We start from the raw sequence: 26,657 nt of genomic DNA, 5'->3' as shown, positions 1-26,657 counted from the left end.
TTTTAGTGATGTTGTGAAGGTAAAACCAACAGTGACAGACTGAATATGTGAGGAGGATAGTGGTATTATCTATAGTGATGGGAAAGGCAGGGGAAGTGCAGGGTTTGGGTGGGAAGATGAGAAAGCTCTGTTTTGGACATGTTTAGTTTGAGGTGTTGGTGAGACATCCAAGTAGAGATGTCCTGAAAGCAAGAGGAAATTCGAGAATGCAGATAAGGAGAGTGATCAGGGCTAGAGAGAGAGATTTAGGAATCATTAGCATAGAGATGATAGACTGATATAGACAGAAACCTTAAGGTGGAACCCTTACAAAGACGCACATACATACACATCCCTGCGCACAACAGGGAAAACACACAGTGACCTCGTCCCTGCCCTTGAGGAACTCTTAACATTATGTGGGAAGCAGGCAGATGAAGATAATATATATACAGTGGGAACAAGAGTGAAAACAGATACTAGTCAAGAAAAGTAATAAAAAAGCACAAAGAAATGAATAAATAAATGGGAAAAATAAACTGATATCCCCCCTACGTGCCGAGGGTGGTGGGGATTAGTTGGGGAATGCCTCCTGATCTACTGCACCTGTTCAAGATAAAAGGGAAATTTTTTCCACAGTAGAGCAAGGGGAGTGCACAGTGTAGGGGGTAGGTAGTAACACAATGGATTGGGACAAAGTGTCGGCAGACGTTGTGGTTCGGGCTGGGGTGGTGATGAGAGAGGAGAACGATATAGAAAGTTGAAAGCCTTTGAAAAAGGCATGTCTTCCAAGAGGCATTTCCTGATGAATTCCCCCTACTGCTGTCTTCGACGTGCCATCCCCTCAGCCACCTCATGTATTCACGTATCGCAAGGGTGGGCACAAAATCCAGCTTGCCAAGCAATTTAACTTGGTCCGCAGGCTGGCCCTGGGCCCAGGTTTGAGGGATCTGCTTCCGCCCACTGCAGCTCTTGGCAGCTGTGGATACATTTATCCTCCCCAGTGCACCGCGACTCCCAGAAAAGCAGCCTGTCGGGAGTTAATGAGTGCATATCCCCCTGCCCCGAGCCAGATAGGAGCCACTGTAAGCAGCATCCTAAAACCTCTCATCCCTTTGCTCTTTTCTTCCGGCCCACTGACGCTCACAAAAAGGAATAACTGGCTTGTCAGGTGGAATAATTGCCCAACTTCTACATGGCACTTTATACATGCTTGTCATTTTTATCTATACTCATATACTGTTCATTATCTTAGGTGTTTTTGTCTTCTCCTTTAGACAATAAGAGCCTTGATGCAGGAGCTGTTTCCTGTAAGTCCCTTGTGGGCAGGCATTGTGTCTACCAACTGTATTGTACTCATCTGAGTGCCTAGTACAGTGCTCTGCACATGGCAAGTGCTAAATAAATGCCATTGGTTGATTTCTGTGTATAAGATTAGTCAGCTAACTAATAGTATTTATTGAGTGCATACTCAGTGCAGAGCACAGTTCTAAGTGGGAAAGTACAGTAGAGTTAGGAAACATGATTCCTGCCCTCAAGGAGCTTGCAGTCTAGCAGGAGAGACAGACACTAAAATAAATTAGAAGTAGGAGGAAGCAATCAATCAAAAAATTTGAGTGCTTACTATGTCCAGAGCATTGTACTAAGTGTTTGGGAGAGTACAACAGAGTTGGTAGACACAGTCCCTTCCCACAATGAGCTTACAATTTAATAATAATAATGGCATTTGTTAAGTGCTTACTATGTGCAAAGCAGTTTAGAGGGGGAGATGGACAATATAAATAAATAATTTATAGATATATACGTAAGTTCTGTAGGACCAATACCAAATGCCCAAAGGACACAGGATCTGTGATCCAAAGTGAACAGATGACACAGAAGGGAGGGGGACCCAGGGAAAAGAGACTTAATTGGGGAAGGCTTTTTGGAGATGTAACCTTAATAAGGGTTTGAAGGTGGGGAGAGTGGGGCTCTAGCATATATGGAGAGGAAGGGAGTTCCAGGCTAGAGAGTGGACATGAGTGAGGGTTCAGCAATGAGGTAGACGAGTTCAGGGTATGGTGAGGAAGCTGACCTCAGGGTAGAGGAGTGAAGTGTGCAGGCTGGGCTATAATAAGAGATCAGTGAGGTAAGGTAGGAGAGGGTGAGCTGTTTGAGTACATTAAAACTAGTGGTAGGGAGTTTCTGTTTGATGCAGAGTCAGATGGGCAACTCCTGGAGGTTCTTGAGGAGTGGGGAGACATGGACTGAAGGTTTTTTTTAGAAAAATGATCCTGGAAGCAGAGTGAAGACTGGAGTGTGGAGAGGCAGGGAGGTCAGCGAGGAGGCAGATTCAGTAGTCAGGGTGGGTTAGGATAAGTGCTTGGATCAGCAGAGTAGCAGTTTAGATGGAGAAGAAAGGGCAGATTTTAATGATGTTGTGAAGGTAGAACTGACAAGATTTGGTGACAGGTTGAATATTTGGGTTGAATGAGAGAGATGAGTCAAAGATAATGCCAAGATTATGGACCTATGAGACAAGGATAGTGGTATTGTCTACTGTCATGGGAAAGACATGGGGAGGACAGGGTTTGGAAGGGAAGATAAGGAGTTCTGTTTTGGACATATTTAGTTTTAGGTGTTGGTAGGACATCCAGATAGAGATGTTCTGAAGGCAGGAGGAAATGTGAGAGTGCTGTGAATGAAAGAGGTCAGAGCTGGAGATGTAGATTTGGGAATCATCTGTGTAGAGATGGTAGTTGAAGCCATGGGAGTGAATGAGTTCTCCAAGGGAGTGGGTGTAGATGAAGAATAGAAGGTCCCCAGAACTCAGACTTGAAGGATACCCACTGTCAGAGGGTGGGAGGTAGAGGAGGACCAGCAAAAGAGATTGAGTAGGAGCAGTCAGAGAAATAGGAGACCCATGAGAAGATAGGGTCAGTAATGCCAAGGTTGGATTAAGTTTCAAGGAGAAGGGTGTGGTCCACAATGTCAAAGGCAGTTGAGAGGTACAGGAGGATTGGGATGGAGTAGAGGACTTTGGATTTGCCAAGGTCATTGGTTACTTTAGAGAGGGCGGTCTCTGTGGAGTGAAGGGGCAGAAACCAGATTGAAGAGGAACTGGAGACAGCAGTTGTAGACAGCTCTCTCAAGGAGTTTGGAAAGGAATGGTAGAGAGAGGGAGCAATAACTGGAGAGAGCCATGGGGTCAAGGGAGGGTTTTTTTTTAGGATAGGGGAGACATGAGCTTGTTTGAAAGCAATGGGGAAGAAGCCATTGGAAAGTGACTGGTTGAAGATAATAGTCAAGGAAGGAAAAAGGAAGGGGGTAAGTGTTTTAATAAGGTATGAAGAAATGGGGTCAGAAGTGCAGGTGAGGGTAGATTTTGAGAGGTATGAGGGAGCTGTTCTTGGTAAAGTGTAAAGATATGTACATAAGTACAGTGGTGGAGGAAGGGAAGTGTGAGGACCCAAGTGCTTGGGTGACATGGAAATCTTCAAGTGGCAGTAGGAGGGAGGAATTAGGGTGGGGAGATGAGATGAATCAGGGAAGACCTCCTGGAGGAGATGTGATTTCAGAAGGCTTTTGAAGATGGGGGACAGTTGTGGTTGGTTGTTTGTGATGCGGGGAGGAATTCCAGGCAGAAGGGAGGGCACAAGCAAGACCTTGAGATCGAGCCTCAGTGAATAGGTTGGCTTGAGAGGAGCAAAGCAAATAATAATAATGATGGCATTTATTAAGCACTTACTATGTGCAAAGCACTGTTCTAAATGCTGGGGAGGTTACACGGTGATCAGGTTGTCCCATGGGGGGCTCACAGTCTTAATCCCCATTTTACAGATGAGGTAACTGAGGCACAGAGAAGTTAAGTGACTTGCCCAGAGTGACACAGCTGACAATTGGTGGAGCTGGGATATGAACCCATAACCTCTGACTCCAAAGACCATGCTCTTTCTACTGAGCCACGCTGCTTCTCAAATGAGCTGGGGTGTAGTGAGAGAGGAATAAAGATAAGTAGTTTTGGGAGAGAGCTGACTGAGCACCTTACAGGCCATGTTAGGAGTTTCTGCTGGATGTCAAGGGGAATGGACAACCATTAGAGGTTTTTGAGGAGTGGGGAAACGTGGAGAGCAATGCTTTAAAAAAAACCGATCTGGGCGGCATGGTGAAATATGAACTGGAAAAGGGAGAGACTGGAGGCAGGGAAATGTGCGAGGTGGGTGATGCTGTAGTCAAGACAGGATATGACAAATGATTGGACCAGCATGGTGACTGTTTGGATGGAGGGGAAGAAGATGATTCTGGGAATGTGGCGGGAGAACCGACAGGATTTGGTAACAGACCGAATATGGGAGTTGACAGAGAGGGAGGAGTCATGGACAGTGCCACAGTTGTGGGCTTGAGAGGTGGGGAGGATGGTGGTGGTGTTAACTGTGAGGGGAAATTTGGGTGGAGGAAAGGATTCGGGAGGGAAGATGAGGAGTTCAGTTTTGGATATGTTGAGTTTGAGGTGTTGTAGGGACCTCTGTGTAGAGATATTATGGAGGGAGTAGGAAATGTGAGATTGCGGAGAAGGAAAGAGGTCTGGGCTAGTGAGGTAAATTTGGGAGTCAACCCCATAGAGATGGTAGTTGAAGCCATGAGAGTGGATGAGCTACCCAAGAAATAAGTGTAGATGGAGAATAGACGAAGATCCAGGACTTTGCCTTGAGGGACACCCACAGCGAGAGAGTGGATGGCAGAAACTGAGATGGATCAGCCAATCAATGAATCGTATTTATTGAGCGCTTACTGTGTGCAGAGCACTGTACTAAGCGCTTGGGAAGTACAAGTTGGCAACATATAGAGACAGTCCCTACCCAACAGTGGGCTCACAGTCTAGAAGGGGGAGACAGAGAACAAAACCAAACATATTAACAAAATAAAATAGAATAGATATGTACAAGTAAAATAAATAGAGTAATAAATATGTACAAACATATATATATATATATATATATATATATATATATATATATACAGGTGCTGTGGGGAAGGGAAGGAGGTAAGACGGGGGGGTGGAGAGGGGGACAAGGGGCCAGAGAGGTTGGAGAACCAGGAAAGGACAGCATCAGAGAAAAGCAAGGTTAGATAGTGTTTCCAGTAAAATGGGGTGATTCTCAGTGTCAAAGGCAGCCAGAAAGTGGGGGAGGATTGTTGTCTATCGTACTGTACTCTCCCAAGTGCTTAATACAGTGCTCTGCACTTGATTGATTTTGGTGGCAACCTTGGAGAGAGCGATTTGAGTGGAGTGAAGGGAGTAGAAACCCAATCATAGAGTGTCAAGGAGAGAGAGAATAGGAAGTAGAGACAGTGGGTGTAAACAACACTTTGGAGGAGATTGGATAGTAGGAGGGAGATGGAATAATATCTTGAAGGTGCAGTGGGGTCGAGAGTTTTTTTTAAGGATAGGAGATAATGTGAGAATGTTTGAAAGTGGAGGGCAAGAAATCATCAGAGAGTGAGTGGTTGAAGGTGGTGGTCAGGAAGGAAGGAGGTGTGGGTGCAAGTGTTTTATAAGTTTTGTGCTGACGGGGTTGGAGTTTCAGGTGGAGGAGGTATATTTTCAGTCAATCAACCAATGGTATTTATTGAGCATTTACTGTATGCAGTGCACTGTACCAAGTACTTGGGAGAATATAATGCAATAGAGTTGGTAGATGTGATCTCTGCTGTTAAAGAGAAGGTGAGAGGTATCCTCTTGAGAGAGGGTCAAGAAGGATGAGAGAGTGGATGGTGGAGGTAAAAGGGAGCAAGGGAAGTGAAAGGGAGATTTGAGGGAGTTAATGCATGAACATGTGTTTGCCAAAACGCTTGGCATTCCTGTTGCTTTTTCACAATCAGTGTTTGTTCATTTTCAAAGGCAAAACCAAAGGACCCATTTTTGAAAAAGTACTGCAACCCCAAGAAAATCCAGGGCCTTGAGCTACATCAAATAAAAACATTTGGACGCCAGATATTAGAGGTGAGGTGTATTTGATTTTTGCTTAAAGTGCATTGGAAATTAGTGCATTGTTGCAACATCTCATCCAGAAAGCACTGAAACTATATATCTGATCAATCATTCAGTCAGTTGTATTTATTGAGCTCTTACAGTGTGTGGAACACTTTACTAAGTGCTTGGCAAAGTACAATAACTCCATTCTGATAGCCTGTAGCTACTGTAAGTCAATGAATGGCTGATACTAAGGTCCATGTGGAACCATAGTAACTTGATTAGCAGTTGCCTTGCTTACCTATAAGTATATAATTGCTTTTGATTACAGTATTTGACTTTCAAGGGCTTCATTACCAAGATACCTATTTGTGTTCCTGCTTTATGTGAGGGTTTAACCACGTTCTTGCTTTACCCCATTCCAGGATTTTAGATTTCCTTTGCACTTAAGCTTAAAGCTCTCTTACTTGAGTTTTGTATTGCTGTCTTAGAAATGTTTTTCCAAAATCTACCCAAAGACTCATCACCTACAAGAAACCGTCTCAAATTAACCCCACCTGATTCTGACCATTGTCAGAATTTATTTACCTTTGTAAATTATGTGTTTAGGCTCCTCAATCAATCAATCAATTAATTGCATTCACTGAGTGCTTATTGTGTGCAGAGCACTGTACTAAGCGCTTGGAAAGGAACAATACAATAGAGTTGGTAGATGTGACCCCTGACCACAAGAGAGCTTACCATCTACAAGGGGAGAAAGACATTAATATAAATCAATTAATTATGGATATGTACCTAAGTGCTGTGAGACTGGAGTGAATTGCTTACATTTAGGGTTTTTATGTTTGATAGTACCATAGCTTGTGATTTTTGACTATTTGTATTTTGAATGTTTGTTTCCCCTTGCATTCTCTTGTATTCTCTGTTATTTATTAGATTTTCATTTGTTTCATTTTTTTAAGGGAAGATCCATGTTACTAATGACAACTTTTTTTAATTGAACCTATTTTAGAATCTTTTTTTTTCCCAGGTAGGATGGTTTCTCTTTCAGACTACTATTGTATGTTGGTCTCTGATCATTATTTAGGTGTTAAAGTTCCTGCATGAAAAAGGCTTTCCTTATGGCCACCTTCATTCGTCCAATGTGATGCTCGATGGAGACACTTGCCGCCTGTTGGATCTTGAGAATTCCTTGCTGGGACTTCCTTCCTTCTATCGATCCTATTTTTCACAATTCAGAAAAATTAATGTAAGTTGTTAAAAAGAATTGTGTCTGATGTATTGTCTTATTTTCATTTGCTTCATAACCCATACTAGAACAGTTGATCAGGACTAGAACAGGATTTAAAGCATGGTAAACCGAAAAGGTTGTAAGAATGGGGATCAGCCACAATAACGTCACCTCTCCCTGAAGACACTACTGCTTTTTTGAGAGAGCAGGAAGAGGTTTCTTGCAAGGCAGAAGTGGGAACTGAGGGGAAAGTGGGCCGGAGAGGGTGGTAAACCTTGCAGCTGAAGTCTTAAAGATTTTGCCTGCTTGAAATTGCAGTTGCATCCACTGACATAAATTTTATCTTGTGATTGGAATTCATTTATTAGTCTTAGCAAATAGTATGAAATAATGTTAATGGTATTTATTACCATTAGACCATATTATGTGTATGTGTATCTTTTTTTCTCACAGACTTTAGAAGGCGTGGATGTGCACTGCTTTGGTCACCTACTCTATGAAATGACTTATGGTCGGCCTCCAGATTCAGTACCGGTGGACACTTTTCCTCCTGCACCATCAGTGTCTGTGGGTGAGTATGCTGACAGGGCATGTTTCTGCCTGTATCATCATCATCATCATCATTATTTATGTACTGTGTGCTGAACACTGTACTAGGTGCTTAGGAGCATACAGTTAAAATAGAAAATATGGGCCGTGCCTTGAGGAGCTTACAACCCAATAAGGGAGACAGGCAGACACAGGTAGCATACGTACAAGGCGAACAAAAGGAGAACATAGATGAGCTGGAAATAACCAAAGTAAGCAAAACATGAATCAATAAATGAATACACGAAATAAAGTGACTTGAAGTTAAGTCCTAAGGGAGCTGATGAGATGACCTGATCAGGAAGGTGGAGATTAGTCAGGAAAGGTCTTCTGGGGAAAATGGACTTTTGGAAGCAGACCTTGAAAGTTGGGAGGGATATGGTTAGTCATAGTTGAAGGGGACAGTTCTGTGCAGGGGTGTGTGCAATGAGTAGGGGACAGAATCAAGAGTGAGGTACAATTTAGAAGTTAGCTTAGGAGAAATGAAGAATGTAAGCTTGGGAGTAGCACAGATAGAGACCAGAAAGTCAAGGAGGAGACAACTGGTGGAGAGTCTTGAATCTATCAATCTGGAATTTCTGTTTGATAGAAAGTAGTAGTAGCCACTGGAGGTTTTTGAAGAGGGGAGTGCTGCATTTGGAATGACATTTAAAGAAGGTGATCCATGCAGCCGAGGGTAAGAGAAACTAAAATGGAGAGAGAGGCTGGAGGCAAGGAGACCAAGAGAAACAGTGTGGCTTAGTGGAAAGAGCCCGGGCTTGGGAGTCAGAGGTCGTGTTCTAATCCCAACTCTGCCACATCAGCTGTGTGACTTTGGGCCATTCACTCCACTTCTCTGTGCCTCAGTTATCTCATCTGTAAAATGGGGATGAAGATGGTGAGCCTCACCTGGGACAACCTGATGACCTTGTATCTCCCCCAGCGCTTAGAACAGTGCTTGGCACGTAGTAAGCACTTAACAAATACAGTCATCATCATTCAAGAAAGAGTCTGATTCAGTAGTTCATCTGTGAGGTGATGAAGGCTGGGCTCAGGGCAATCAACATGGCGAGGAAGGGCCATGTCTGAGAAATATTATAGAGGAAAAACCAGTAGCATTTAGAGACAGACTGAATTTGAGAGATAAAAGATGGCACTAAGATTGCAAGCTTAAGGGGTAGGGAGGGCGGTGGTGGAATTGACCATTATGGTAAAGTTAGCAGGAGATAGAGGCTTGGGAGGGAAGATGAGGGTTTTGGTCTTTGCCATATTGCTTTCAAGGTGGTGTTAGGTCATTCATTCGGTGCCCTGAAGACAGGAGGAAATGTGGGGTTGTAAGGCAGGTGAGACGTTAGGGCTAGTTGATGACATAGGTTTGGCAGTCATCCACCTAGAGCTGTCATTTCATTACCAAAAGCATCCACAACACAAGCGAAATATAGTAGACTCCTTTTACCAAGAATTATGATTTTATAATGTGTTCATTTGCCTTAAATGAACCTGCAAACTACACTTCAATTTTGATGAAGTGTTTTGAAAAATAAACAATATCAGTTTTAAACTCAAATAATTTGATAAAGAAGCTAAAGATAGTACAGCTCTCTGGAGGCCTTGTAAGAGGGGAAGAAGTGAGCATTGGCTAGTGGAAGAACAAACCTGTCCAACTTGTGCTTGCAGTATGTAAGGGATCTAAGGGATGTAAGCCTAATATCAAGGCTATTCACGGGTTCATCCTGCTACAGAGAGGCAGCGTGGCTCAATGGAAAGAGCACGGGCTTTGGAGTCAGAGGTCATGGGTTCAAATCCTGGCCCTGCCAATTGTCAGCTATGTGACTTTGGGCAAGTCATTTAACTTCTCTGGGCCTCAGTTACCTCATCTGTAAAATAGGGATTAAGACTGTGAGCCTCCTGTGGGACAACCTGATCACTTTGTAACCTCCCCAGCGCTTAGAACAATCAATCATATTTATTGAGCACTTACTGTGTGCAGAGCACTGTACTAAGCTCTTGGGAAGTACAAGTTGGCAACATACAGAGACAGTCCCTACCCAACAGTGGGCTCACAGTCTAGAAGTGCTTTGCACGTAACAGTGCTTTGCACATAGTAAGCGCTTAATAAATGCTATTATTATTATTATTATTATTATTATTATTTAGATGGGATGCTGAAAATCAGGGTTTTGCGTGCATGTCAAATATCATGATGCATTTGGGGGTTCAAGCTGCCATTTAGGTGTTTTGAATTTTCGTTAAAATGATTTTTTATCAATGATAAATGTAAGGGTTTCCTTTTTTCCATCATTTGCCAAAAGGTATTTGAGACCTACAGACATTGCTTGAATTCAACATTGAGTTTCTGAAATAAATGTTTTTAATCCATTCAGTAAAATCATGCATGCCAATGTTATTCTTCCCTGTTGATACCATCTGCTGTGGGTATGAAGAGTTTGGACCACAAAGTGAGAGTTCTCTAAGGAATCTCAATACCAATGTCAAACTTTACATTGTTGAGTGAATTTGCCAGAGCATTACTCGTTACTAAAATGGGTATTCATTCCATTTCATAGTAAGCGTCTTGGAATCCATCCTGTCTTGTGAAGCCTGTAAGAATGGTATGCCTACAGTCTCCCAACTCTTACTAATGCCGTAAGTCACTCTATACTTTGGTTGTGATGTGTTTATTATGTCAATAGCGAGTCAACTATAGTCTCTGTGCCCAAATTTCCATTATAATAGATCTGTAATGTGATTCTTGTGAAAGCAAAAAGTTCATGACAGGTGAGAGCAATGAGTGAACTGTCTCATCCTATTAGTGATCTACTTGTAACCCTTCATTATGAATGACCTTGATTTGTTCTTCAGGATCTCAGTGCTTGATGTAGTAGAGGGAACAGCTACCTCTACTTAGTAGCACTCCTCACAGTTGAAAATTATATGTATGAGCTTCGTCCATACATGTAGCGTAGAGGGAAATGTGGGAAGCAAGAGTCCTACCTTCTTTGGTTCCTGATGTAGAGTTCCCTGTAAACATTAATGATAACAACTCCTTATGAGAGATAGGAAAATATGATCCTTAGCAAGTCATGAGATCTCCATCTCAAGCAAATCTCCAATGTTAAAGAACAAACTTGTACCAGAATGAATTTAGTTCCTCAAGGTGCTGTGACAGTAACAATCCTGGCCAATATTTTAGGTCCAGTAAAACTGCTGTGTTAACTGCTTTTAATTTATTTATGTTCAATATATGGGCTAATTAATCAATCGATCACATTTATTGAGTGCTTACTGTGTGCAGAGTACTGTACTAAGCACTGGTGGTGGTACATTCTAACAGTATAGCAGAGTTGGTAGACATGTTCCCTGCCCACATCAAGCTTACAGTCTAGAGGGGGAGACAGACATTAATATAAAAAAATAAATTACAGATCTGTGCATAAGTGCTGTGGGGATGAGGAAGGTACATAAAGGGAGCAAATTCAAGAGCAAGGGTGATGCAGAAGGAGTGGGAGAAGAGGAAATGAGGGCTTAGTCAGGGAAGCCCTCTTGGAGGCAATGTGTCTTCAATAAGGCTTTGAAGGTGGGGAGAATATTTGTTTGACTTCAATCAAAATGTTAAAATTTTATTTTTAAGGTGTTTGACTTTAATCATAGGATTGGGAAAGGGTGTTGATTGAGAAAGCAGAGCTCTGCCAGGGAACAAACAAGGAAAGTATCTCTGGGGGAGAATAAGTGAAAGTCGCCTTTAAGTGCAGTATGTTACAGTCTGTTCATATAAGTGAATGGGAACCAAGTGGTGCTTTAGTTCCATTTTAGCATTCTGTAGAGCATCCTTACCTTTGGTCTCCCATTTCTTTCTAACACCTGGCAAAGCACAGGCATCATAGTTGTTCATCTTTGAAAGCAGGGAAAGATTTTTTGAGGCTATTTTTCACACACACACAAAATATTTTTTTCTTAGAATATCAGCCCATGTTATTGCCCTCAAGTCCTCTAACAGCTGAAGCCAATTCACTTGTCTTCCCTGTCGGTGTCCTTTCCTAATCAGTAGTATTTATTGAGTGCTCAGTGTGGGCGGAGTACTGTACTAAGTGCTTGGGGGAGATTTCAAAAGAGGTAAAAGACACAATCCCTACTCTCAGCTTACCATCTAACAGGGAGAGAGACACAAAATCATTTACAAGTAGGAGAAAAATAGAATAGAAAGATAGGTAGGTGCTGACACAGTAGATTACATCAATTGATCTATATAAATGGGCTACTCAGGTTACCTTCTCCTCAGGTTCCATGGCCCTAAACTCCTCCAACTCTGAATGGGAAAAAGGAGGCTGACTGTTTCCTAGTAAGATGTGGTATTCCAGCAGGAGGGGTGACCCTCAAGGAGCAGTATACCAGGGAGAGAATGGAAGAGAAAAAAAGAGAAGGGGAGGAGAATCTGTGGCCTCTTTGATCACTTACGCTCTCACCCTCCATAGGTCAGGCCAGGATATGGGGAATAGCAGGTGGAGAGAGCAGATAATTTAAGCAGGACAGAGAACTGGTGAAGAGCCTTAAAGTAGTGTGGGCTAGTGGAAAGAGCAGGGGTCTGGGAGTCAGAGAACCTGGGTTCTAATCACACATGTCTGCTGTGTGACCTTGGGCAAGTCACTTAACTTCTCTGTGCCTTTGTTTCATCATCTGCAAAATGCAAATTAAGACTGTGACCACTATGTGGGACATGGACTGTGTCCAACCTTATTATCTTGTATCTACCCCAGCACTCAGAACAGTGCCTGACACAGAGTAAGCACTTAACAAATGCCATTTAAAAAAAGCCAACAATTGGGAGTTTTTATAGAGGAAAATGGGTAGCCAGTGGAGTGTTTGGAGGTGGGGAGAAATCGGCACCAAAGGACATGTTAGGAAGTTGATCCAGGCTGAGGAGTGTAATATAGTCTGAAGCGGGGATAAGTTGGAGGCAGGGAAATGAGTGAGGAGGAGGATACAGTACTCTAATTGAGAAATGCTTAGAGCTTGGAAGAACAGTGTGGTGGCTAGTTGTGGGGAAAGGAAGGAGTGGATCCTAGAAATATTGTGGAGAAAGAACTGACAGGATGTAGCAACTGACTGATTGTGGGGGTTTTCCCATAAATAAGGGCTAAAAGAGTTGGAGGTGGGATGGAAAATATTAGAGGAAAAACAAGGTCTTTGGCTTGTCTTTGTTTTTTTGCCTGGGTCTGTCCTTCTCTCCTTCCATGTCTCTGTGTGCTTCAAATCCCTCCTGCTTGGACATCCTCTCATTCGCTACCTATTTAGCTCTGAATTCACCAGGAGCTGGACAGACTAAATCCTTGAAGTGGAAAGAGGGGTTGGTTACAAGCCCCCTTCTCCTCTGCCCACCCAAACACAAGGGAGCATCTGCAGCACACAAACACCTGTATAATATCCCACAGCATGTGTGCATGCATACACACACACACACACACACACACACACACACACACACCCACCCCCACCCCCCCCCCCCAGAGATTTTTACACTCATTCATTCAGAAACACAGTCATTCACACACTCCTACTCCTGTGGAAGCAGGAAATCCTGGCCTGAACAATGAAGGGTGAGAGGGTAAGTGATCAAAAAGGCCACAGATTCTCCTCCCCTTCTCTTTTTTTCTCTTCCATTCTCTCTGTGGTACACTGCTCCTTGAGGGTCACCCGTCCTGCTGGAATACCACATGTTACTAGGAAACATTCAGCCTCCTCTTCCCCATTCAGAGTTGGAGGAGTTTAGGGCCATGGAACCTGAAGAGAAGGTAATATGTCCAGATTGCCTCCAGCCCAGACAAGGTGGAGGTGGGGCTACAAGGGAAGGAACCAGAAAGAGACTGAGCAGTGGGGACAGAGAGAGATAGAGAGAAGGGAAAAGAGATCAAAGGAGAGGAGGAGGAGGAGAGAGAATATTGTAATAGGGATGTGGTGGCAATTCCTTCATGGCTGATACTATCTTCTACTGCCTTTTGCTGCTGCTCCCTGATCCTAGCAATCTTAATCAATCAATGGTATTTGAGTGCAGACTATGTGCAGAACACTGTACTGTGTGGGAGAATACAATATAACAGAGTTGGTAGACTGTAATCTCATTATGGACAGGGAACATATCTGCTAATTCTGTACAGTGTTCGGTGCATAGTAAGTTCTCAGTGAATACCATCGATTGATTGGTAGACACATTCTCTGCCCACAAGGAGCTTACAGTCTAGAGGGGGAAACAGACATAAAAATAGATTACAGTATGTACATACATGCTGTGGGGCTGAGGGAGGGTGAATATCAAGTGCTTAAAGGGTACAGATCCAACCAAGTGCATAGCTGGTACAGAAGGGAGAGGGAGTAGGGGAAATTAGGGCTTAGTTGGGGAAGGTCTCTTGGAGGAGATGTGATTTTTAGGAGGGTGTTGAAGGAGGGGCGAGTGGTAGTCTGTTGTATATGGAAGGGGGAGGGCATTCCAGGCCAGAGGGATGATGTGGGTGAGGGCTCAGCGGTGAGATAGACGAGATGAAGGTACAGTAAGTAGGTTGGTGTTAGAGGAGTGAAGTGAGCGGGCTGGATTGTTGCAGGAAATCAGTGAGATAAGGTAGGAGGGGACAAGGTGATTGAGTGTTTTAAAGCCAATGGCAATCTTGCCAGAGCTAGGAACCTGGGTGGCCATGGCTAGCACCACTACCACCCCACTTGTGGTGGCAGCTGTAGCCTCCTAGTCACTTCAGAACTGGTTCTTCCAGGTCACTGATGGGAGTTCCCAGAATGGTGCGGTGACATGCTTACAATTGTGCCAGAAATTCCCATCAATGGCCCAGAAGGGTATGCTTATCTGTGGTAAGGATGGCGACAACAGTGACAGCTACTGCTGCTGAAGAAGAGGAAGAGGAGGAGGAGGAAGAGATGGCAGCTTCCTCCGCCACTCCTTTTCCTCCATGCTTCTTGTAATTCTACAGTGGTTGAGAAGTATAGTCCTGCCACCCTGGCCAAAAGTAGAGCCCCAATAGGTGCCACTTTGGACCTTTTAGGTGGTGGGATAGAATCCCACATAGCATGACCATTTTGCCCATTTTAGGACATCTGGCCACTTTAGGAGGAGGGACCTGTAAGTGTTCCCAAACAGCTGCTCCAGAACCAGTTATCAACCCTAGAAGCACCAGGGTTCATGGCTAAGCGCTTAGTACAGTGTTGTGCACACAGTAAGCGCTCAATAAATATGATTGAATGAATGAATGAATATTTATGTGTGAGTGTATATATTAGCATGCTTGTGTAACTGGGGATGTGCATCTGAAGATGTTTGAGTATTTATGGGCTGCCACGTTTACATAACTTTGTATAGGCAGGCAGGAAAGGAAGATAATTATTAAAAAAAAGCTAGAGGAAAAAAATCCTTAAACTTTCTAACTGGGTGATATTTCTGCTGCTAGTGTGTGCATGTGTTGTATATGTGGATACAAAAGAGAAAGTATCTAGTCAGTCAATTGTATTTGAGTGCTTACTGTTTGCAGAGCACTGTACTAAGTGCTTGGTAGAGTACAGTATAACAGAGTTGATAGATACATTTCTTGCCCACAATGAGCTTAGAGTCTAGAGGAGAAGACAGATGGATACGTACATAAGTGCTGTGGAGCTGAGGGTGGGGTGAATAAAGGGTGCAAATCCAAGTGCAGGAGTGATGCAGAAGGGCAGGAGGGAGGAGAAGAAATGAGGACTTAGTCGGGAAAGGGCTACTGGAGGAAATGTGATTTGAATAAGGCTTTGATGGTGGGGATAGTGATCATGTGTTGGATATGAAGAGGGAGGGCATTCCAAGCTAGAGGGTGGATGTAGGTGAGGGGTCCATGGTGAGATAGACGAGATTGAGGTATGAGTAGGTTGGGCTCAGAGGAGTAAAGTGTACAGGCTGGGCAGTATTAGTTACGTTCATTTCTCAAAGAGGGGCCTAATTTCTCTTTTGAAAACTGTTTTAAATAAAGAATAAACTTAAGAAGATATTTGGGATTTCCCAAAGCTTTACACTTCTAACAGCCTATAATTTATATACAAGGTTAGCTAAGATAGAGGCCCATTGGGTTTTTCTTTAGTCACCCATCAGGTGCATTATGAAAACCTGACCCTATTTGCATTTCACTCACAAAACAAATGAATACTAGACACCAGATAATCAAACTGTCTAAACTTGTTTAAACTGGTTTATATTAGTTTAACCTCAGGCCTACAGCTTTGATGTTTATGAACTGCATGTCTACAATTGGAGCTTCTTTGCCTTGGGTTATCGTTTGTGGGTGTGTAAAAATATGTGCATAACATACGAATAAATTCATATAGGGGAACTACAAAAGTGCTTTTGGTTATCCAGATATTGTGCTTAAAGCAAAAGGAATTCTGAAATTTTAAGATTCTAACACTTGCCTTTAGGGAGAATTTTAAATACCTTGAAAGCAGCCACCGTTCAAGGGAGATGTATTTTCTTTTCCTACAAGAGAAGAGGAAGATTCCTTTGCAAAATTTCACAAATCCTTCCTGTCTCTTGGGAGTTGGGAGTCTTTGTTCCCTTTTCCCACCTGGCAACTTGCCCAGATGATGTTCACTGCAAGTTCATCTGTAGCAGAGGTTTTCCACCTTTTTGAGAAAGTATTTCCTTTGGCCTTAAGATTCCCTCACATCCAGCCCCCTCCCCCCATCCATCCCACTCTCTCATCCAGCCATTCCCCTTCAAACCTGATGGAGTCCCCGTCATCATAAATGATGGATGAGACTTGGTCTGGTCACACAGATTTTGGGACTGAGAACCTGCACGGAAGGAATTGATTGTAATGCTAGTGGTTCGTGCAACACCACTAGCACTCTTCGGTCTATTCTCATTTGTTTTGGCTGCTGCTGCTACTCTTCTGGATGATTCTCCAGAGGTCTTGTCTCTTCAGGGAGCCCAGCAAGAGGAACTTCAGCATCAGAAGCTGTGATGGCTGCCAAAATAGCCATGTCCCCTCTAATAATCTGAAGTGCCCCTTGCCAAGAGCCTCTGGTCCAAAGTACATCAGTCTCCGTTAACTCACATTCCCGCCTCACTCATTAAATTCCATATGTTCTGGCAAGAAGTGTAATCCCGTAATCCATAGTTCCAGCACTAAACAGTGGCTTGTGCAGTGAGAGACAGTGTCTCCTGTAGAAGGCTCTTGGAGATTTATTTTTAATTCAACAATCACAAATTGCACACAGTCAGCCATCTCACAATGCATGCTGATGACTACATGGAAGAGAGGACAAGAGAGCCTTTAGTGCAACCCATCACCACTCCTAGTAGTAGTAGTGATATTTTTTGAGCACTTACTGAGTGCAGTTCACTGCACTAAGCAATTGGGAAAGTACAACAGAAGCACGAGATGTGAAGAACAGATAAAGCATACATCTTGCCGATGGTGGAATACATCTTCCTCCAACAGTAAACTTAAGTCCAGTCTGAGAAGGTGGCTCCATTATTGGTTCTCAGTTGCTGGGGAGACAGTAATATCCATGGCATCTGAGCAACTCTTTTTAAGAATGCATTGCTCATCCTTTATATGTAGGAGTGCTCTTTATATCCCTACGGGGTGGAAGAGGATGATTTGGGCCACAACCACACACAGGGATAATCTCTCACCATTATTGATATCACATCTGAGCACAAAGTTCAGCTGTGGCCCGCAGATCTCAAAGCACTTTATAAATACAATGGAATTATCAGTCAATGTATCGAGTCGGAGTTTAAGGAAATTCTGCAAAGCCCCACATTCTGCCTTTACTTTAATATTCATTCATTCATTCAGTCGTATTTATTGAGCGCTTACTGTGTGCAGAGCACTGTACTAAGCACTTGGGAAGTACAAGTTGGCAACATATAGAGATGGTCCCTACCCAACAGTGGGCTCACAGTCTAGAAGGGGAAGACAGAGAACAAAACAAAACATATTAACAAAGTAAAATAAATAGAATAAATATGTACAAGTAAAATAAATAGAGTAATAAATACATATAAACATATATACATATATACAGGTGCTGTGGGGAAGGGAAGGAGGTAAGGTGGGGGGGATGGAGAGGGGGAGGAGGGGAAGAGGAAGGAGGGGGCTCAGCCTGGGAAGGCCTCCTGGAGGAGGTGAGCTCTCAGTAGGGCCTTGAAGGGAGGAAGAGAGCTAGCTTGGCGGATGTGCAGAGGGAGGGCATTCCAGGCCAGGGGGATGACGTGGGCCGGGGGTCGACGGCAGGACAGGTGAGAACGAGGCACGGTGAGGAGATTAGCGGCAGAGGAGCGGAGGGTGTGGGCTGGGCTGTAGAAGGAGAGAAGGGAGGTGAGGTAGGAGGGGGCGAGATGATGGAGAGCCTTGAAGTCGAGGGTGAGGAGTTTCTGCCTGATGTGTAGGTTGATTGGTAGCTAAAGTCCTGTCAGTTTGCAAAGAAAAAGCAGCACAGCCAAATAATTCTGGTTTTATTTCATTTTGATCTGGTTCCAGCCTAACCTGTTCAAAAAGGGCTTTCTTTCCATTTCTTTTTTCAGATTATTCAGTGATGTTTTACTAACCAATTCTGAGAAGCCACAGTTTAAGGTAAAGCGTGTCGGGTCAATGTTCTACATTCTACTTCCTTTAGAGTGATAGGTTGCTTTTGGAGGTTAGCTACTTTTCTGCTTAAAGAGAGAAGGGAGATACGTATGAGGTACAAAGCAGCCCAAAGTTCCCCAAATTGTCATGGAGAGTCTGTGCAACATCCTCTTTTTATCTAGAGGACATCGAGAAGAGGTTTTTACTTGACTTCTTCATTGAGACATCACCAAAGGTAATGCTTAATTTCAGCTTTGCAGATAAGATCAAAAAAGGACATATCCACATTTTTTTATTAGATGGATCTCTTCCCAAGCCACTCAATTTTAGTATCTAGATAGTAAAATTAATAAAGCACCATACCAGTCATGACTGGTAGCCCATTAAAATGTCACAGGCAAACAGATAATGAGGGTACCAATTGTATGAACTCATTACACAGTCCTGACAAATGGATATATACAGTATTTTTATACTCCTTGTTAAAAATTTTGGCACAAAATAATTAGTGTGGTTGTTGATCATGCTGCCAGTTTTACAAAATAAAATGAAGGAAAGAAGCTATGCTATGAAAACAGAGTTCATAATAGGTCATGGGACTGCAATTTTCTTTTATTAAAGTCATAATAATAATGATGGTGATATTTAAGTGCCTACTATATGCCAAGCACTGATCTAAGCACTGGAGTGAATACAAGGTAAGCAATCAATCAATCAATCATATTTATTGAGTGCTTACTGTGTGCAGAGCACTGTACTAAGCGTTTGGGAAGTACAAGTTGGCAACATATAGAGACAGTCCCTACCCAACAGTGGGCTCACAGTCCAAAAGGGGGAGACAGAGAACAAAACCAAACGTACTAACAAAATAAAATAAATAGAATAGATATGTACAAGTAAAATAAATAAATAAATAGAGTAATAAATATGTACAAACATATATACAGGTGCTGTGGGGAAGGGAAGGAGGTAAGATGGGGGGGATGGAGAGGGGGATGAGGGGAAGAGGAAGGAAGGGGCTCAGTCTGGGAAGGCCTCCTGGAGGAGGTGAGCTCTCAGTAGGGCCTTGAAGGGAGGAAGAGAGCTAGCTTGGCGGATGGGCAGAGGGAGGGCATTCCAGGCCCGGGGGATGACGTGGGCTGGGGGTCGATGGCGGGACAGGCGAGAATGAGGCACGGTGAGGAGATTAGCGGCAGAGGAGCGGAGGGTGCAGGGTGGGCTGTAGAAGGAGAGAAGGGAGGTGAAGTAGGAGGGGGCGAGGTGATGGAGAGCCTTGAAGCCGAGGGTGAGGAGTTTCTGCCTGATGCGCAGATTGATTGGTAGCCACTGGAGATTTTTGAGGAGGGGAGTAACATGCCCAAAGTGTTTCAGGTCAGCTACATTCCCTGTCCCACTTGGGATTCACAGTCTAAGTATGAGAGAGAACAGGTTGAATCACCATTTGACTGCTGAAGAAACTGAGGTACAGAGAAGTTAAAGTGAATTGCCCAAGATCACACAGCAGGCCAGTGGTGGGGCAGGGCAGGGCAGGGAAACCCAGGTTTTCTGACTCCCAGGCCCATATTCATTCATTCTATCGCATTTATTTATTTATTTACTTTAATAACATTTATTAAGCGCTTACTATGTGTAAAGCACTGTTCTAAGTGCTGGGGAGGTTACAGGGTGATTAGGTTGTCCCCCAGGGAGCTCACAGTCTTAATCCCCATTTTACAGATGAGGTAATTGAGGCACAGAGAAGTTAAGTGACTTGCCCAAAGCCACACAGCTGACAAGTGGCGGAGCCGGGATTTGAAGCCATGACTTCTGACTTCAAAGCCCGTGCTCTTGCCACTGAGCCACGCTACTTCTCTGCACTTACTGTGTGCAGAGCACTGTACTAAGCACTTGGAAAATGCATACTCTTTTCATTACGCCACACTGCTCGGAAAGAGTGCAACCTTTACGTTTTTTGGTCCTGTTACTTTCAAAACATTTTAATTATCCCTAGTCCTTGATTTCCTCTGAGGTTGCTCATGGTGGTCAACAGTCAACACCAGATGAAGCAGAAGAATAAATGACAAAATCAGTATGTATCCCTCCAAAGAATACTTGACTGTCCAACTGGAATCAAAATGGTAATGCCTTGGAAACTAGAGTGAAAGTAATAATAGTAACAATATATTTTGACTGTTGACTGGCTGGAGTGCATTGCACTAAGCACTTGGGAAAGTGCAACAGAGGGAAAGGACATGTTCTCCCCCCACCCCCGCCACCAAGGAGCTTTGACTCTAATGGGGACTATAGATATAAAAATATTTATAAGTAGAGATGTCAGAGTATATAATTGGTTGTACAATTGATTAGACATATCTACACAAGTGCAGGGGAAGTGCAAGAACAAAACTTCTAGAACAAAGTCCTAGAAGTGGCTGCTAGGTTGCTGTGCCTCAGGGAGTTGGGAGTTAATTGGGGAAGGTGTGTTGGAGGAGGTGGGATTTTAGGAGGGCTCTGAACATGAGGAAATGGTGTTCTGTCAACTTTTGCCGGGGCGGCGGGGGGCAGAAGTTCCAGGCTGTGGGAGTAGCATGGACATGGGGATGGGAGTAATAATAATAATAATGATAGCATTTATTAAGCACTTAGTATGTGCAAAGCACTGTTCTAAGCACCGGAGTAGACTTGGGAAGATTGAAATGAGTAACCTGGTAAATCGTGGGTGAAGAGAGGGGATATCTAAAATGTGGAGACATAATGATCGTCTTTGTTAAGCACTTATTATGTGCCAAGCACTGTACTAAGTGCTGGGGTAGATACAAGGTAAATCAGGTTGTCCTACATGGGGCTCACAGTCGTAATCCCCATTTTACAGATGAAGTAACTGAGGCACAGAGAAGTTAAGCGACTTGCCCGAAGTCACACAGCTGATAAGTGGCAGAACTGGGATTAGAAGCCACGACCTCTGACGCCAGAGCCCGTGCTTTTTCCACTAAGCCATGCTGTTTCTCAGTTGGAGTGGGTCTTTGAAGTGGAGGAAAACAGGAAGCTAATGGAAGTTTTTGAGGAATGGAGAGATGTGGGCTGAGTGACACTTCAAAAAGATGATCTGTGCAGCAGGGTGTAGTACGGATTGGAGTGGGGAGAGGCCGAAGGCAGGGAGACCAGTAAGGTGGCCAAGACAGTAGTGTAACCACGATGGGACAAGTCCTAGAACGGTAGCAGTTGGAGTGAAGAGGAATGGAGGATCCAGGAAATGAGGAGAGAAAAAAAGGAAACCCTCCAGGACTGAAAGTTTCAGTTGATAGTGAGGAGTCAAGGGTGACCCAAGGCTGCAGGCTTCTGAATCATTCCCAGGAGGCTAGACCTTGAGAGGGAAGGAAGAAGGCAAAAAGACTTTGGGGAGGAGGGAGAAGTCTTTGGGTGAATCCTGCCCACCTGCAAATTTCTGTCAAGAAAGGGAAAATTCCAAATGGGTATCAACTAGCATGTGGAGACACCCTCTTTTGGCTTTTCTCCCTCTCTGTTTTGTTGTACCCTTTGCTCTTCAGGCTCTTCGGATGGTGTTTATTTTTAATACATCTCAGTCTCTGTGGCATGAGGTATTCACTTAGTTTGTTTAAACACTTAATTCCACTGATTTTAATCAAGAGGCAAAGACCCCTAGTCCTTTGTTCTGCAAACATTGTATGCCACACTTAATAATGGCTTATCTCCCCTTGGAGAATTCTCAGAGATTTTCAGTGATCACAGCCTGCAACACCTATCTTAGATATTTTTCATGCCCAGAAGCACCCTCAGTATATGAGTAGCTTTGTTTAGGGTTGTATTGCACATCCAGAATGGGCAAGTGGCAGAAAAGGTGCCCCACTATCCTTACTTACATTTCAAGAGACTGTATTTGAACAATTATATGGATTCACTGGTCTCCCTGCCTTCAGCCTCTCCCCACTCCAATCCGTACTACACCGTGCTGCACAGATCCTCTTCTTGAAGTGTTGCTCAGCCCACATCTCTCCATTCCTCAGAAACTTCCATTAGCTTCCTGTTTTCTTCCACTTCAAAGACCCACTCCAATTGGGTGACCCATGACCCAGCATGCCTTAGTGAAAAAAGCAAACTTTGATTAGTTATAATCAATCAATGGTGTTTATTGAGAAGTTACTGTGAGGAGAGCATTGAACTAAGTGCTTGGGAAGGTATGATACAATGGAGTTCATTCAACTGTATTTATTGAGCACTTACTGTGTGCAGAGCACTGTATTAAGTGCTTCAGAGAGTATAATATAACAATAAACAGACACATTCCCTGCCCACATCGAACTTACCACAATCTCTGCCCACGAGGAGCTTACAGTCTAGAGGGGGAGATGGACATTAAAATAAAGTACACCACCTGGAGGCCCACCCACTTGACTGCTGGTGCCTGTGGGTCCTGGCAGCTCTGTGCTTCTAATGGGTTCTAATCCCAGCTCTGCCACTTGACTGCTGTGTGACCTTGGGTAAGTCACTTCACTTCTCTGTGCCTCAGTTTCCTCATCTGTAAAATGAGGATTAAGACTGTGAGCCCATGTGGGACAGGGACTGTGTCCAACCTGATTACCTTGTATCTACCCCAGCACTTAGGACAGTGCTTGGCACACAGTAAATACTTAAGAAAAACCATAATTATTATTCCTTGTCCCACTGCTGGCCTCCCTGGTGTATAGGGACTATTAGAAGGCCTCCCCCACCCCCACCTTCCTCCCCAGGGTTGCAGCAGGGGGAAGACATAGGATTAATGAAGTAGAAAAGCCCCAAATGGCCTTTGTCAATCAGGTGAAGATGCTGATAGTAGGGTCCTCAGGGCAAGCTCAGCAGCAGAAATTGTGTTATGTGGATCCACAAATATTTGCTCTGTATGCATATCTCAGTCCCAGCTGTACCTGTTGTAATAGGCAATTGCAGCCCAGGTGGGAGCTGTGTGGGTGCCAAGGCAAGGGAGTTAGGATTAGTGTCAGCAGCTGGAGCCCTACTGTGTTTCAGGTTACTGCTTCCCTGTTAGCCGAAGGGTAGTGCAAGAAAAGTGAAATATGAGTGAACATTCTCCGGTCATTTCATTCTGCCTGCATGAGAACCCTTTCCTTTCATGTTTTTCAGATCCCAACCAAGTTAAAGGAGGCACTGAAAATTGCCAAAGAATGCACAGAGAAGAGATTAGTTGAGGAGCAGAAACTGGTGAATTGCTCATTATTTTGCTTGTTTCCTTTCAGTCTCACAGTCTTCTTTTCTTTTTCACCAAGAGGCTGCGAATTATTAATGGCAGTGGCATTTGAGATCATGGGACTCATGTTGGGGACCTGCATTTTTGTGGGCTCTCTAGTAACACCACCCAGATTACCTACTCTGACATCCAGGGCCAATTTGTGGTCCAAAGGAGTGGTAACATCAAACCAAAATATCCTCTGCACGATCCCTGTCTCACTCTGGCCAGCCCCCAAATTCCCACCTGAACCTCCAGTCTGTGGCAGCACTGGGGTGAGCTCAACTGCCTCCCCCTAGGAGAGCCCAGCTTGCTAGACTCCACTCTCTTGGCTCTCCACCGGCTCCAAGTATGATTCTCAGCTTTGCTGGGTCCCCCCACTCCTCCCCAGCCTGCCCAGAGCCACTGCCCAAGCCTCAGCACACTGTGAAGCAGTGAAAAAATGATCCCAGGCTACAAGTGCTGGTTGCAAAAGGGAAAGCAAAAATAAGCCACCGATATGATGTAACTTGGATTTCCAACTCAGTAGTTCCAAGACTAATGTTCAGTGTACACAAGCTAGTCACTAAACTTGGGAGAGCAAAGAATGTTTATCGGGAGAGCGATATTGGTGCCGGCACATGCACAAATAAGCATTCAGCTGGGTTTGGGATACTATTTCTTGCTGAAACGGTCACTTCTTGCAAAATTCAGCCACAGATCCTCCTCTCAGGTGAAGAGCAGCTCCCTCCCCAGTGCCAACTGTTTGTTAGCAAATAAAGGAATCATTGTGGAATGGTTTATGCTAAAAAAGCACATAACTGGGGAAAAAAGGTTAGGGAGGGGAACGTTTGATGGTGCATTCCAAGTAAGCCTAAGGGATTATGGAGCTGGGGAGGATTTGAGGTCATTTGGTTCACCCTCTGTTCTCAAGAGGTGCCTATACAATCAAGACAAATAGTTGCCTAGCCTGTATTTAAAGATTTCCAGGGATGGAGAATCCAGAAATATATTTGCTTTGTAAGTCCTGTTCTTGTAGCTAGGCTCTTGGGACCGGATTCATTTTTCCTCATTTCTCTTCAAAGCTTTCTGAGAATATTGAACATTGCACATTGTTATTTTTTGAAAGATTCACCAGCATCGGAGACTAACGAGGGCACAGTCTCATCACGGCTCAGAGGAAGAAAGAAAAAAAAGGAAGATTTTAGCTCGGAAGGTAATGGGAGGATCTTGGCACATGAAGAGAGTTTTTGAATAGAGGTGCATGCTTAGCTAACAGAATTCTTACTAGAGCTGTTTAATGTTTCTGGAGTTTCTCTGAAATTTATTTTAAAGAGCTCTTGCCAGGGAAGTTTATAGCAGGGCTAAGCTTGCAACTTCGTAAAATGCCAAACATAAATGGTTCACAGATGGATTATGTAATCCTTAGCCCATCCTGCTGATTATAGCAAAATGAAATTGGATTAAATGATTTGGTATGAGGCATGAAATTCAACGTCTTGGTTTCATATATTCTTTTCGTATTTTGCTTTTGGCTTTTTTTGGAAGCACATTTGGTCTCTTTCGAACTTTCAAGGCCACAAAGAACCTAGTATGTAACTACCTGAAGAACATGACTGGAAACTTCAATTTTTTTACTCATTCCTGATTTTTGTTTTCCCCTTCTCGAAGAAATCAAAGCGCTCTGCCTTTGAGAGCAGTGAAGACCACTTGGCAAAATACAGCAACTCCAATAATTCAGGTAAGCCATAAGGGGATGTGGGATGGCAGCACTCTGGCTGAGGAATGACAGGGTCCACTGAGGAGACAGGCTTGGGATCCTCTACAAGAGTCAAAAGTGATTTTGAAAGATAGTCCTTGCTTTTAGCAGTTAACAGGGGCTTAGAAAATTCACTTCATTTGTGATGAGCTTGTTCATTTTCATTGTTAACTGAAACCTAGTTTTCCTTTTCATTGTGTGTGACTGAATTGGTTGTCATTCTACCTCATCCTGTATCTCCGGAGAAAGGGAAAACCTAATCCTGATCCAGTCTGGATAAAGACAGATATATTTTTGATTATACCATGATGCTTATCTCGCCTTTAATCTAACCTGTCTCGTTGGTCCATGCTCATTTGCCGCCTGTCAGAGTGATGTGACGTGTGGTGAAGAGGGAAGGAGAGGGCTTGAGAGGGGAAAATGAAAGAAGCAAGATGGTGGTAATTGATTAATTGGTTAATAATCACAAGGGACTGCCTTGCACAGAGAAAGGACTCCAGGAAAATGAGATTTGCCTGTAACTAATTTAAAAAAATCAATTTTACAGCCTCTACTCTGAATGATCGGTGGTGAAGTGGGGGTGGGAAGGACCTGAGTAACATGGATCATTTAAATCCATAGGGAATCCCCAAATCTCACTTTAGTCAGTTTCAACCACCTCTTCCTTTTCCCGGAGCTCTTAACAAGCGACAAAATGTACTGTTTTGAGTTTCACACTGTTTTCTTTCTCCTCTGATGGAGGGTGTTGGGAAGCAGGAAAAGGCCAAAAAGCCTTGATTTTTGATAACTTTTGATAATTTTTGATTTTTGATAAGAGGGAGAGGGAAGGGAATTCAGGAACCCAGATGATCTGTGTGGTTTGTCACACCCCACCCCTTCCCCAAATAACTGAGAGTTAACTGTTGTTCTGTTTGTCTGGAAAATATTTTGCTAAATGAAAGGAAAATCCCCCAGGAAAAGTTGCCCAGTCAGTGCTGCTGGAAACTTAGGGGAATTCATTCAGTTTCATCAATGGCCATTCTAGTGAAGTTGCTGTGCAAATCCAGACTTCATGTATGTTTAATTTCCCCCTTTCTGTTAATCACTGCTGCCATTCATTTGGTGCCACATAGGGAGTGAGATTAGATAGAGAAAATGAAGTGCACAATTCAACCAACTGCAGGAGCAGCTATGAAACTTCCGCTTGCACAAAATTGATTTTTAAATTCAATAGCCCTGAAGAGAGCAGCAAATGGCAGTCTCTTTAGCAGCCAATGGAAAAAAAAGGTCCCCTTAGAGAAATGGATCTCTATGTTTACAGATTCCTTTCTGAGTTTTCTGAACTCCCTAACCATTCAGGCTGCAGTAAACTGGATTCATATTCCTAGGCGATAGTT

At 43.6% G+C, this 26,657-nt stretch overlaps 1 protein-coding gene across 9 annotated transcripts in view; it reads left to right on the top strand.

Annotated features, from left to right (window-relative positions):
- Positions 1-26,657, top strand: part of PXK (PX domain containing serine/threonine kinase like) — a 111,871-nt gene that overhangs the window by 62,342 nt on the left and 22,872 nt on the right. For all 9 annotated transcript variants that reach the window (XM_038772139.1, XM_038772134.1, XM_038772133.1 and 6 more), the window contains 8 exons: positions 5,861-5,962; positions 7,020-7,181; positions 7,617-7,734; positions 10,298-10,376; positions 18,283-18,331; positions 23,441-23,518; positions 24,652-24,738; positions 25,194-25,263. In XM_038772139.1, coding sequence (XP_038628067.1) covers positions 5,861-5,962; positions 7,020-7,181; positions 7,617-7,734; positions 10,298-10,376; positions 18,283-18,331; positions 23,441-23,518; positions 24,652-24,738; positions 25,194-25,263 — 745 coding nt within the window. The remainder of the gene's footprint in view (positions 1-5,860; positions 5,963-7,019; positions 7,182-7,616; positions 7,735-10,297; positions 10,377-18,282; positions 18,332-23,440; positions 23,519-24,651; positions 24,739-25,193; positions 25,264-26,657) is intronic.

The sequence above is a fragment of the Tachyglossus aculeatus genome, chromosome X1, assembly GCF_015852505.1.
Source record: "Tachyglossus aculeatus isolate mTacAcu1 chromosome X1, mTacAcu1.pri, whole genome shotgun sequence".
Lineage (NCBI taxonomy): Eukaryota > Metazoa > Chordata > Mammalia > Monotremata > Tachyglossidae > Tachyglossus > Tachyglossus aculeatus.
Note: the sequence above shows the minus strand (reverse complement) of the source record. Positions and strands in the feature narration are given on the sequence as shown.